The sequence below is a fragment of the Pelophylax lessonae genome (genome assembly GCF_965119305.1).
Source record: "Pelophylax lessonae genome assembly, chromosome: 4".
Taxonomy (NCBI): domain Eukaryota; kingdom Metazoa; phylum Chordata; class Amphibia; order Anura; family Ranidae; genus Pelophylax; species Pelophylax lessonae.
This window is the reverse complement of record NC_138771.1, coordinates 107,992,538-108,006,196: the sequence shown is the minus strand read 5'-3', so window position 1 is coordinate 108,006,196 and position 13,659 is coordinate 107,992,538. Positions and strand designations below refer to the sequence as shown.

At 42.7% G+C, this 13,659-nt stretch overlaps 1 protein-coding gene across 3 annotated transcripts in view; it reads left to right on the top strand.

Moving 5' to 3' along the window:
• TARS3 (threonyl-tRNA synthetase 3) overlaps positions 1–13,659 on the top strand; it is a 103,387-nt gene that overhangs the window by 83,703 nt on the left and 6,025 nt on the right. For all 3 annotated transcript variants that reach the window (XM_082253430.1, XM_082253429.1, XM_082253428.1), the window contains 2 exons: positions 3,529–3,633; positions 10,352–10,424. In XM_082253430.1, the coding sequence (XP_082109556.1) occupies positions 3,529–3,633; positions 10,352–10,424 (178 nt within the window). The remainder of the gene's footprint in view (positions 1–3,528; positions 3,634–10,351; positions 10,425–13,659) is intronic.

The window sequence follows — 13,659 nt, the reverse complement described above, 5'->3', positions numbered from 1 at the left end:
CAGAGGTGGCTTTGGACAGGGGGATACAGAGGGGGATTTGGACAGGGGGGTATAGAGGTGGCTGTGGACAGGGGGGGGGTACAGAGTGTGTATTTGCTTTTTGGGATGTAGGGGTGGAGAGCGAAATTGCATGGGGGGGCCCAAGAAAATTCTTGCCCAGGGTCCAAACAATATTATAGACAGCCATTGGTAGGGGTGGGAAGAAACCCTGTAAGTGAGAGTGAAACTGCAGAAGAGGAAATCCAGGTCCCCTCCCCTGCTAGGCAGGAGTGTCCTGTGTGGCATGACTGTAAATCCCAAGACTAAATGGACAGAATAGGACTCATTTGGCAGGTAAAACAGCACTTATATGTATTTCACCTGTGTACTTCGCTACTTACCTGGAGTTCTGCTTTCATTACGATAAAACCCGCCAGTAGGGCCTTCTTCAAACGGCCATGCTGCATTCAGCTAATAAGCAGATTCTTTGGGCTGGAATGACAGGTGCATGTGAATAGCGGTGGACACCACCCTGTACAAAGTATCGACAGGCTGATAGGAGCTGTCGCTGTTCACATGTAGCCGCACACCAAGCAGTTATTTGTGGTTCAGGACGGGTGTGCGAGCCTGGACACATCTGAGTGCATCCAGGCAGGCACAGACACCCATCCCTAACAGGTAACCACTGGGGCTACGTGAGGACCGGGGCAGTTGCTGTCAGCTTCTACTCTGTACAGGTTGAGCGTCTGCTGCTATTCGCATACACCTGTCATTCCATTCCCAATAATCCGCTGATTCTTACCACTGGGATTCTGTGAATACAGCTAAATGGTCGTGTAAAGGAAGCCTAAAAAAATATGTGAAAATGTGATGAGCTGATTGGAATTGGAAATGATGTATTCGGGTATATTTGCATGTATCTACAAGAACAAATGCTGTTGTAGGTATTGTTTTTCTTAGTGCTATTTTTCACATCCTAGTAAGAGGAAACTGGACACCTTGACCAACTCTTACCTTGAACAGTCAGTCAGGCCAGGCATTTTTTCTGCTGATGGTTGTTTCCCTCGAGATAAGATATGCATTGCAGGTGTCAGCTGTCCTCTATAAAAAAGTACCTAATGCACGCTTTATTCACGGATTGCCTACCAAATCAGCATTGTCTGCAACTTTGCTCTGAGCTAGAAGTGTCTCCTTCAGAGCATTTCCAGCAGTGTTGCATCTGACACTGCAATATATACTATTGGTCTCTCCAGAGTGAACAGTAATGATTTTTCCTGCCAGGTTCCATTTCCAGCTTATGTCTCTCTTAAAGGAGAACTAAACCCAGGAACAAAAAAATAAAATTTTGCAGCCTACTAGTTCTTGGATGTGGTGGCTCCAATCATTTTAGTTTTCCAAGCAAGAACATTTTCGGCAAGTACAGAAATGTCTATTGGTATTGACATTAATGCAGTGCCCTTGTCGCATGCTATAAAATGAACTGGAAGCAAAAACTATGTATAATATTTTCGGTGTACACTTCTAATCGCCCCATTTCTCATGCAATAGATATAAACAAAGGCAGTCCAAATCAGAACAATCCACATGGCACCATACTCTTTTCACCCCTTAGGGGGTGCATGGCCAACACTGATACTGTATTATATGAAAAAAGGTATAGTGCGCTCAATACAATCATAAATATTAAACATATGACATCTGGGATGACCCAAATATTATGGTGATCTTCATACAGTGTGGCACTTTATATCTTTTGTTATGGGGGAGCTACATTAGAGTACAGTATCGCCAGCCACATCGGTGAGTTGGATATGGTGGAGTGGAGAAACATTCAGCCCACGCATTGAAGCCGCCATTGGATACCTTCTGCATCCGTATAAACAGTGGTTTATGTCTACCCTCTACGTACTTCTGGTAAGAAGTTTGCACTACTACCGAGGTGTCACCTCACTTGATTTCATTTGCTCACTTGTGGAAAGTGCCTATTCACCAATAAGGCTCGCTGTTTAGTGTTATCTGGTAAGAGGCTATTTCTTCTATTTCACCCTCACACATCGGTCTAAGATTAGCAAGATTGAAGATCCACCTTTGATGGAAGCTTGATCTTTGGCTATTTGTGATTATCTGGATCAATTGGAGGACTATATATATATATATATATATATATATAGATATAGATATAGATATAGATATAGATATAGATATAGATATAGATATATATTTTTTTTTTTTCACGATTATAATAAATGATATATTTTTGCATAAAGAATTTTCACATATGGTTTTTCACACTCTATGAAGATCACCATAATATTTGGGCCATCCCAGATGTCATATGTTTAATATTTATGATTGTGTTGAGCGCATTATCCCTTTTTTCACATTTATTTTTCCCCATTTCAGTGCTGCCGCATAATTGTATGCTTGGCGCACCCAATTTTCTTTTACATTGATACTCTATTATAGCCTATTTACATGGAAAGCCAGAACGTACAGGTGAACCCCAAAAAAAGAAATTTATTGAGGTTTCATTTTAAAGTGCAATCAAAAAATGTAGAGGTGCCAGAAGATATCTACCAATGTTTTGGGACCTCAGCAGACTGGTAACAGGCTGTCTGTCACCTTGGGAAGGGGGTCTTAGGAACCAGTGGATGTCTCTTTTTGCATTTTCTGACACTTTTTGTTTGCACTTTAAAAATATGCACTTTTTAACATTCGATGTACACTTTAACATTCAATTAACCCATGTGGTGAGCTGGCTTTCCATGTGAATGTTTGAAATCCAGCCTGCGTACCAACCATGGGCCACGCCATGTTTGCCATCAGGCTGGTCTTCAAACATGTCTGCCTTTTGTTCATCCCCATTACGTGAGTCTCACAGGAACTGAGCAGGACATACTGTATTTCTGGCAAGATCAACCAAGATCATTGAAAGTGGACCTGATGTGTGTTATCTTTAAAGTGGTTGTAAAGGCAGAAGGTTTTTTTTATCCTAATGCATTCTATGCATTAAGAATTAAAAACCTTCTATGTGCAGCAGCCCCCTTCAGCCCCCTAATACTTACCTGAGCCCATTTAGATCCAGCAATGTTGCAGGAGCGTCTCGGCTGCACTATTGGCTCCCGCTGCTGTCAGTCAAAGTCAGTCAGCCAAATAGGAGAGAAAAGGGTTGAATGGACACAGGGAGCTGCGGCTTGGCTCGGGTGCTCTCATAGCAAGCTGCTTGCTGTGGGGGCACTTGGCAGGAGGGAGGGGCCAGGAGCGCCGAAGAGGAACCCAAGAAGAGGAGAATCCAGGCTGGTCTGCGCAAAATCACTGCATAGAGCAGGTAAGTATAACATGTTTGTTATTTTTCATAAAAAAAAAAAAAAAAAAGACTTTAGTATCACTTTAAAGACTGGTAAGCTGCAATATATTACATTTTTGTACTTGGATTAGATACTGTGCTTTAAACTAGACCACAGGGAATATATCTTGATGTGCCTTTTCTATTGCTAGCTCTGTCGCTTGTCTCTATAATTGCACATTCTGTATCCCTTTCTTATGCAGCAATGAAGGAGATGATAAGAAAAGGCCAGTTATCATTCATCGTGCTATCCTGGGATCTGTGGAGAGGATGATTGCAATTCTATGTGAAAACTATGGTGGAAAATGGTATTTGTTCTTTCTTTTGAAAAAATGTTTCTCCAATGTTATTGGAATTCAGAAATGCTTATATAGAAAATGTTTGTACCCGAATGCATTAGTGTGCACAGGTCTACTTGTTATGCTTCATAGACACAAATTACCATACACAGTAGTATACAATAGAGCTGTATTCTCTCAATAGCAGTGTTGGCTGTATGCATATATACTCAAATACACAAATCTAAGCGGCTACACGCATACGGCCCTGTACACATGTAGTCACTCAGATTCTTGTGCATACAGATGCCACTTTCCATTGATTTGTACAAGCTGAGCGGTGACAGCTGTATTCAGCAAAAACAATTTAGTAAAATTCTATGTTATACAATTCTTTTCAACCATTTGTGGCCATGTGCATGAAGCCTTAGGCTTTCCTTACAACCATTTGTGGCCATTTTGCATGAAGCCTTAGGCTTTCCTTACAACCATTTGTGGCCATTTTGCATGAAGCCTTAGGCTTTCCTTACAACCATTTGTGGCCATGAGCATGAAGCCTTAGGCTGGCCATATATTATACAATTTTTCTTGTTCAATTTCCTTTAGATTTACCTACAACTATTTAGCGCAAGTGCCTATCAGGCTGCTTTCTTATTGAAAGTGTTTAGGTTTGACCTCACATTATATGGTTTTGGTAAATCTAAAGAAAAATTGTACAATATATGGCCAGCCTTAGGCTTTGTTTACAGTCCTTTGTGGCCATGTGGGTGAAGCATTAGGCTTTGTTTACAATCTCATGTTTTCATTACTGTGCATTGTTTGTTTTTATGTCATTTTGTAGATTAGATTGTAGTAGATTTGCAGTGCATTGTACCAGAAACATGATTTTAGCTTCATAAGGTGTTGTGGCTCTTACCATGTGAATCCGACGTTTATGTGGCTGTAGCTGCCAGGAGCTGCATGCAGGCAGTTCAGTAAATCTATGGAGTGCAGCAGCTGTACAGACACAGCCGCTTGTCTTAATAGGACAGGCGAGCAGGGGTAGGTGAGCGGCTCACCTATGGAGTTACATGAGCTGCCTACATGCTGTTCTTCACAGCCCCAACTACATAAACAGCTGAATAACACTGTAGATACCACAGCACCCGTGTGAACAAGGCTTAAAATGTGGCAAAATGCACAAATCCACAATGATTGGTGAAATTACTTTACCTGTAAACTGTTCTACCAGCTGTCTGTGGCTATCCCCATCAACACATCTACATAGGCATGTCTCTAGATAACAATGACTAGAAAGGCCTTCTGTTCAAGTCAGTTAGTACCAGCCTGATGACTTTGTAAGGTGATACGTCTTCCGGTCAAGTTGCTGACAAAGATCTTTACATGGAATTCTTAAAGCCCAACTTCAGCAAAAACTTTTTTGGACTGACTTGGAAAAATGAAAGACTTAAAGCCCCGTACACACGTACCGAATGTCGGCCGAACGATCGGCCGTCTTTTGTCTGGTGCTGTCCTGTCGGCTGAAAACTGCAAAAAACTGCACATGAATTTTGTCGGCCAACAACAGCCGACTGCAGAAGTGATGTCATGTGATGGTTAACTTTCCGTGTGTTTTTTCTTTTCTGAGCATGCCCAGTCTTGCTAATCTGCTGTTTGTCGGCCGAATTCTGTACTGACTGGCGAACAATCGGCCGTTCTGGTGACAGCCAACAAAAATTTTAAAGTCTGCACGCCAGATTCTGTTCAGCCGAAAATTCGCTGTCGGTTGTCGGAAGCATCATACTAACAAGCCGACAATCGGCCGATCGTTCGGCGGCCGAATATTTACGGCCAACAATCGCTACGTGTGTACGGGCCTTTAGTCAATTTTTTTATTGCAGTCCATGACCCCATTAGGGAGATTTCAAACCGCTTCATGCCCCTCTGATAGCCTATTACTGCAGGTCAAGAAACAAGGAAGGTCATAGACAGCAGTAATAACCTTCCCTAAAAATTTAGACCTTTTCCCATTTTACTAAAAATGATGTTGTGTCCCGACAGAAAGTTTGGAAAAATCTCCCCATGGGGACACAGAATGCACACTAGAATACTGCAAATAATTCACTGCAAAGCCTCCCTTTTCATCCCTTTTCCCATTGCTGGGGGTGTCTTTCAATTCTTACCAGCTGGAGTTTTGAAAGCTAAATGTGAATTTGACTTACACAGTCACATGACTTTGCCAGCTCAATTCTTCTCTCTTCTTCTGTTTTCTTCTTGTGGGGTCCTTCTTTGGGTGTCCCACATGTAGTGACATGGACACTTCCTTTTGGATGTCCAGTTGAGGACCCAAAAGATGACTGACGTCATCTCAGGGGGAATACATAATAAACAGGCAAAAAATTTTTTTTTTTTTTTATAAACAGGCAAAAAATTTGGGGGAGCATACCCATGTATTTCTAAAGCTGCTGCAGCTATGAACCAAGAGACATGTATATTAAAAAAGAATAGCGCGCAAATGCAAAAGAAATAACTCCCAAATCTGAAGACAATCCATAAATAAAAATGGGGGTTTGGTCCCACCATATGGCCATATCGTGTTCAAGCCCACTACTGCGTCAAAGTACCCCATTATCAGTGGGTCCTACACTATCCATGAAAAAGAGATGAATCCAGCCTTTCTTACCCTTGGAGATAATACTCCTTGCTGGGAAGGATGTGCAAATGCACTACAGGGGACTCTTCCTATATCCACTTGATGGTGGACACTGATTGAGTACAGGTGTGTGTGGGGGGTGGGGAGGGTTGCTCAACCTCGATAGTCTGGTCAGACCGAATACATAATAAACAGGCAAAAAAAAAAAAAAAAAAAAAAAAAAATTTTTTTGCCTGTTTATTATGTATTCGGTCTGACCAGACTATCGAGGTTGAGCAACCCTCCCCACCCCCCACACACACCTGTACTCAATCAGTGTCCACCATCAAGTGGATATAGGAAGAGTCCCCTGTAGTGCATTTGCACATCCTTCCCAGCAAGGAGTATTATCTCCAAGGGTAAGAAAGGCTGGATTCATCTCTTTTTCATGGATAGTGTAGGACCCACTGATAATGGGGTACTTTGACGCAGTAGTGGGCTTGAGCACGATATGGCCATATGGTGGGACCAAACCCCCATTTTTATTTATGGATTGTCTTCAGATTTGGTAGTTATTTCTTTTGCATTTGCGCGCTATTCTTTTTTAATAGTCATCTCAGGGGGACCAGGGATCTCGGGTAGATTTGAATCAATTGATCAGCGACCCCCCTGGAAACAACGGCAGCAAGGGACCTGGATGGGGGGACTTAGGTGAGTATACCTTGTTTCACCATGTAAGCACAGCAAAAAGCTTGGGCTGGAGTTTGGCTTTAAGATGCAAACTATGGAGGACATTTGTGTTCTCTAACTATGAATGATTAGGGTTTCTTATTAATATTGGGCATCAATGAACATTTAATTTGTGCTGCGGCAGGCAGGGCTGACTACAGATGAGCTGTTTTGTGTCACTGATATATCATATGACACTTTGGAGGAGATTTACTAAACTGGTAACCAATCAGTTTCTAATTTCAGTTTGTTAAATTAACCACTTCAAGAACGCAATACGTATATAAACATTACGGTTTTGAAGTGGTTTACCGGGGTTATGGCTAAAGCTATCAGCCATAACCCCGCTTTTTTTTTTTTCACCCGGCAGCTAGCTTTCTAATGAAAGTGTTCTGAGCAGCTCATTAGCTGCTGGAACGCTTTCAGAAGCAGCGGGCAACCCTCTTTCCCTCTCCCGCCGCTCACCAGTGTTTCTCAGGCTTGCTGAATCCGCCAGCTTTCCGAAGAAACAATCAAACTGCCACTGGCTGGTCACAGAAGCAATCAAAGAGTAGATCGTCTTTGATTGCCGTTATGGCCTTGGAGGACCGGAACAATGTCATGACGTGACTTCCAGTCCAGAGTGGAAGTAAAATTTCTTCTTTTTATATTCGATCTTTTGCTTTTAAAAGGTGAAGGAGAGATTTGGGGTCTTTTTGACCCCACATCTCTCTATACTGCCATCCTTATTTATAGTACAAGGGATGTTTACATTTCTAGTAATAGGAATAAAAGTGATAAAAAAATAAATTAAAAAAAAACACACCCCTCCCTGCTTGCATGCAGAAGTGAATGCATATGTAAGTCACGCACACACATATGTAAACGGTGTTCACACCACACATGTGAAGTATCACCATGAATGTTAGAGTGTGAGCACAAATTCTAGTGCTCGACCTCCTCTGTAACTCTAAACATGTAACCTGTAAAATGTTCAGTGTCTGCTACTCCTCTCTGTTGAACCCTCCACTGGCTTCCACTCACCCAACAAATTAAATTCAAAATGCTAACAACTTACAAAGCCTTCCACAACTCCGCTCCCAGAGAAAGTGGTTGTTGGGCGCTTCTGACCAGGCAAAAGGGAAGGAGTCCACCGCTGTAGAGGGGGCGCAGGGGATGCTCCAAATTCTTGTTGGGGACTGTCCTGAATGCCAAAGTACGAGGCAGCACTGACTAGGAAACTCAGAGGAATCCGCTGGCACAAGTAGAAAGAAGAAAACAGGCGCCACTGTAGTTAGCCAGAAAGTTTATTGCACAAAATACATACTGACTTACATATAAGTAAGCTCCAATCCGTATCGCAGCGTCTCCAGCGCACGATCCGGCCGTCCACCGGTCCGGAGGTGACGTCACAGGAAGCTGGTCGGAGACTGGGTTAAACCGGAAGCCGCAAATGGAACGCAGGCTCCCGGAAATGAGCGTCATTTCCGGGAGCCTGCGTTCCATTTGCAGCTTCCGGTTTAACCCAGTCTCCGACCAGCTTCCTGTGACGTCACCTCCGGACCGGTGGACGGCCGGATCGTGCGCTGGAGACGCTGCAATACGGATTGGAGCTTACTTATATGTAAGTCAGTATGTATTTTGTGCAATAAACTTTCTGGCTAACTACAGTGGCGCCTGTTTTCTTCTTTCTTCTTACAACTCCGCTCCCAGGTACATCACTAACCTTAAACAAGCAAAAAGTTGGGGGAGCAAACCCTGAACATGTATTTCTAAAGCTGGTGCAGCTAAGAACCAAGCGACATGTATATTAAAAAAGAATAGCGCACACATGCAAAAGAAATGACTATCAAATATGAAGACAATCCATAAATAAAAATGGGGATTTGGTCCCACCATATGGCCATATCGTGCTCAAGCCCACCACTACGTCAAAGTACCCCATTGTCAGTGGGTCCTACACTATCCATAAAAAAGGATGAATCCAGCCTCTCTAACCCTTGGAGACAACACTCCTTGCTGGGAGAGATGTGCTAATGCACTACAAAGGACTCCTCCTGTATCTACTTGATAGTGGACACTGATAGAGTACATCACTAACCTTGTCTCAAAATACCAACCTAATTGTTCTCTTTGTTCCTCCCAAAACCCCTTGCTCTCTAGCTCTTTCGCCGCCTCCTCCCATGCTCGCATCCGGGACTTTTCCCAAGCCTCTCCTATCCTATGGAACTCCCTACCCCAATCTGTCTGACTATCTCCTACTCTGTTTGCAGACAATCGCTTAAAAACCCTCCTCTTGAGAGAAGCCTTTTCTGCTACTACCTAACAACTGTACTTTTACTTTCAACATCAGCTCTTCCCCCACAGTTATTACCTTTTGTATCACTTGACCCTCCCTTGTTGATTGTAAGCTCTAACGAGCAGGGCCCTCTGCTTCCTCCTGTATTGAATTGTATTCTAATTGTATAGTCTGCCCTCATCTTGTAAAAAGCTGTGCAAACTGGTGGCGCTATATAAATCCTGTATAATAATAATGGCGTATAAAGACGAAGATTTTTAGCTATTATTATTATTATTATTATTATTATTATACAGGATTTATATAGCGCCAACAGTTTGCGCAGTGCTTTACAGTGGGGAAGACAATACAGTTACAGTACAATTCAATACAGGAGGAATCAGAGGGCCCTGCTCATTAGAGCTTACAATCTAGAAGGTATCGTAGTTTGTCGCTATTACACAAGTGTGCGCAATTTTATAGTGTCATGTTGGGTATCTATTTACTCTGCATAACATCATGTTTCACATTTTACAAAAAAAATGGAGTATATATTGTGTTTTTGTTTTTTTTTTCTTTTTTAATTTATTAAAGTTTATTTTTCCCCCCAAAAAATGCTTTGGAAACCTGCTGCACAAATACTGTGTGACAAACTGCAATGATCACCATTTTATTACCTAGGATCGCTGCTAAAAAAATAAAAAGGGTCTAATGTTTAGGGGTTAGAAGTCATTTTCTAGCAAAAATTACTGATTTAAACTTTTTTTTTTTTTTTACTTTTTGGCAGGTGTTTGGAAAAAAAAAACAGAACTAGTGGGTTTTAAGAGACCTTTTCCAGCTGTAAAAACACTCTAACTGACAAAAGCTTAAAATGCTTAAAAAACGCCCAAAAAAGGCTGAAAAAGGCAGCTATTCAGACTTTTTATCAACGTTTTTGAGCCATAAGCTTTTGTGGGAGTATAGTTTTGATTAAAAAAAAAAAAAAGCTAAAAAAACGCTACAGCTTTCTACTGATGTTTTATCAACTGTGCATGAGGCCTAAATATTACCTGCATTTGCTAAATAGAACTTTTAAAACATTTGTTTTCTGGAGTGCAGATCATGTGATCTCTTTTGTTAAGATATATTTCTGTGCACTTTTTTTTTTTTAGGCCTTTTTGGCTATCCCCTCGGCAAGTCATGGTAGTCCCTGTGGGACCAAGCAGTGAGGACTATGCACAACAGGTAATTAATGCTGAGTATTCTATATTAACACAATGACATACAAGCAATTAGCAGATCTTGCTATTCCAGTCTACATGTTGAACTTTACATACGGTACTTTTTTGTGTTGTATCAAAAGACCATTTCAGAAACAATACACATGATGGGCTTAATTCACTAATCTAACTCAGCAGGATAATGATTGTTATTTTCAGCTCAGTCCAATGAGATTTGAAAACCCTAGATGATAAACAAGACTAGACTAGACTAGATGATAATACATGTAAAAATAAAAGGTTTTATGTAGTGCACGTCTAATATTTTTAAGAACGCACTCTTTTTTTCTATGCTTTTTCCCTAGGAAACAACATAAATGTAGTACTTTGTTCCATGTCTGTACGTGCTTTGAAAGCATAGCTTTAAGGTCATACATGGTGCCCCCCCTTCCAAACACACCCCCCCCCCCCCATGGCCTTTCGACAACATAGCTAAAAAGAAGTTTGATTTTGTGCTCCAAGCACTTGCCAGAGACGAGCAGTGGCAAGAGGAATGCAGACAAAGGGGCTAGTGTCAGTATGTAGCCAAGATCAACACCATTTATTAAGCTGTAGTCTCTTTGCTAGTTACATGGGGGTTGCCCTGTCTGACTTCACATCTAAGCCTACAAAGCATATAGAAAAAAGGGGCAAATTACTACATGTACTTTCTTTATCGGACATCACGGGACACAGAGTCGGTAATAATGACTATCTGGGTTATACACTACCTTCAGGTGACTGGACACTGGCAACCAATAGACAAGAAGTTCCTCCCAATTAACCTCTCCCATACAGGAAGAACCTCCGTTTTTTTCGCCAGTGTCTTGAAGGTGGTGGTCATGTCTGTTAAAGCTATTCAATCTTAAACAATGTCCCAGTAATGGGGTGTTTGGTTCAGATCCATTCGGATGGCTAATTGAATGGTACCCGAGCCTTGGCTAAGAAAACCCAATGTTTTGCCTGTAATGTGACCCATCTGGGTGCTGGACCCTGATAAAAGGGAACCCTGGTTATTTATTATCCCAAGGTGTTTGCCAGCAGGGTGCTCTACAGGTCCAAGGGTGTGGACCCCATGAAAAAGGGGGACCCGGTCCTTGAAGGTCTGATTGACAAAGCCTGCTGTGATAGGTTAAGTTTGGGTCCTGTATAGAACCCTGCGGCGGGACTTTTAAGTCGGTTCCTTTTTCCCCTCTCTTTAAAAATAAAAAAAAAGAGTTTGCAGGGAAGGAATTGCACATTTTCTCTCCTGTTTTGGCCACTAGATGTCGCTGTTCGACAGAAATGTATTGTGCCTATGTACCGTCTGTGTCTGAACTCTCCAGTCAACTTGGCTCCGTTTCTCCATATATCTCTATGGGCGCACACAGATGACGTCACGGACATGCACTTGGATCGCCTCTCACTTTTCTAAGCTGTGCTGCTGGCCGGATGTGACTCTGCTAAACTGAGCTGCTGACCAGTGTAACGTTAAAAAACCCTACCTCGTGAAAATTCCCTACCCTCGTCACTTCCTGTCACATACGTCATGGAACAGCTGAGCAGCTTACCACTGCGCATGCTCACAGCTCCAGATACGTCATTGAACAGCTGAGCAGCTTAGCAGTGCGCATGCTCGAAGCTCCGGAGGGTAGGGAATTCTCACGGTAGTGTGTTGTAAAGTTACACCGCATCAGCTGTTGCCGCGGTTACATTAAAACATCTCGGCTGCAACATGAAATCATCTCCGCTCCTACCCCTGTGACTTCCCTGATCTCGGCTACTAAATGTAAAAGTGGCGGGTGTATGAAAATATAAATCACGGAGATCTCGGCTCCGTGATTTATATTTTTATAGACCCGCCGCCGCTTTTACATTTAGTAGCCGAGATGAGGGAAGTCACAGGGGTAGGAGCAGAGATGATTTCATGTTGCAGCCGAGATGTTTTAATGTACCCGCGGCAACAGCTGATGTGGTGTAACGTTATGTTCAATGACGTAGGTGCACCGGAAGTGACGAGGGTATGGAATTTTCAGGGGTAGGGTTTTTTCACGGAACACCGGGACCTATGGGATACGGAGCAGGCTGCAGTTTCTGTTTGGGCATGTGAATTTGGAGGCTTGGGCACGGCTGCACGGTAGGAGAAGGGTAGTTTTTCTGTGATAGCTGTACAGTGCTGGATCACAGTTTTTGTGTCCCTTTTGTGCAACAGGTTGCTACCTTACTTCTGGGTATTACTTTATGAAAAGCAATGTCTTCTAGAAATAGAAGTGGGGGGGGGGGGGCACAGCAGGGAAAGGGACAAGTGTTCCTGCATCGGGATTAAATAGTCCTAGTTTTGCTCCCGCTGTGCCATCTTACCGAGAGGCCTGAAGCAACTGGTTATTCTGAGCCATTACGCTTATCAGGTATTGTTGCTACCTCCAATGCCTCACTGTCTTCCTATGTTACTAAGGATGACCTGGCATCTGCTTTGGCAAGCCTTGAAGGTAAAATAATGAATGATTGCTTCTGCACAGGGTGGGAGAAAACTGGATAGATCCCCCTCTCCTGTATCCAGGCCCAGCAGGGATGCAGCAGAACTTCCTAGGCTCTCAATGTCTGGTTTAGAGCCAGATTGGGCAGAAGACATTGAAGAGGTAGCTGTCAATGATTTGGAAGAGGGGCAGGCTGAAGATGGTTCCTCTTGTGAGGGCTCAGATTCTGGGAAACCATATTCAGCATCTCACTCTGAGGCTACTGATTCGGTCCCTCACCAAAATGGTTCAGACAGGCTTTAAATTACCTCCTCTGGAAATGATAGAAGCCTCCCTTTCTTTGGGTTCTTTGAACCCTCAGCAGAATTCCCAGGCTTTTCCTTTACACCCCCTGCTGGAACAGCTGGTGTATGAGGATTGGGATCATCCTGATAGGTTGTTCATGCCTCCAAAGAGATTTTTTTTACTTTATCCTATGGAGGAGAAATTCAACAGGAAGTGGTGTATGCTTTCGGTAGACGCTGCTATTTCTTCTGTGAACAAGAATTTGTCCTGTTCAGTTGATAATGCCCAGGTTTTTAAGGCTCCAGCAGATAAAAAGTTTGAATCCTTACTTAAAACGTCCTTTTGCCGTCACTGGCTCTGCTGTTCAACCAGCTATAGCCGCTATAGGAGTTTGCCAATCCTTAAAGGATCATTTTAAAAGGGTGACTAGAAGTCTGCCTATTGAAGGGGAGTCTTCAGAAGATTTGGCGGAGTTTCTTC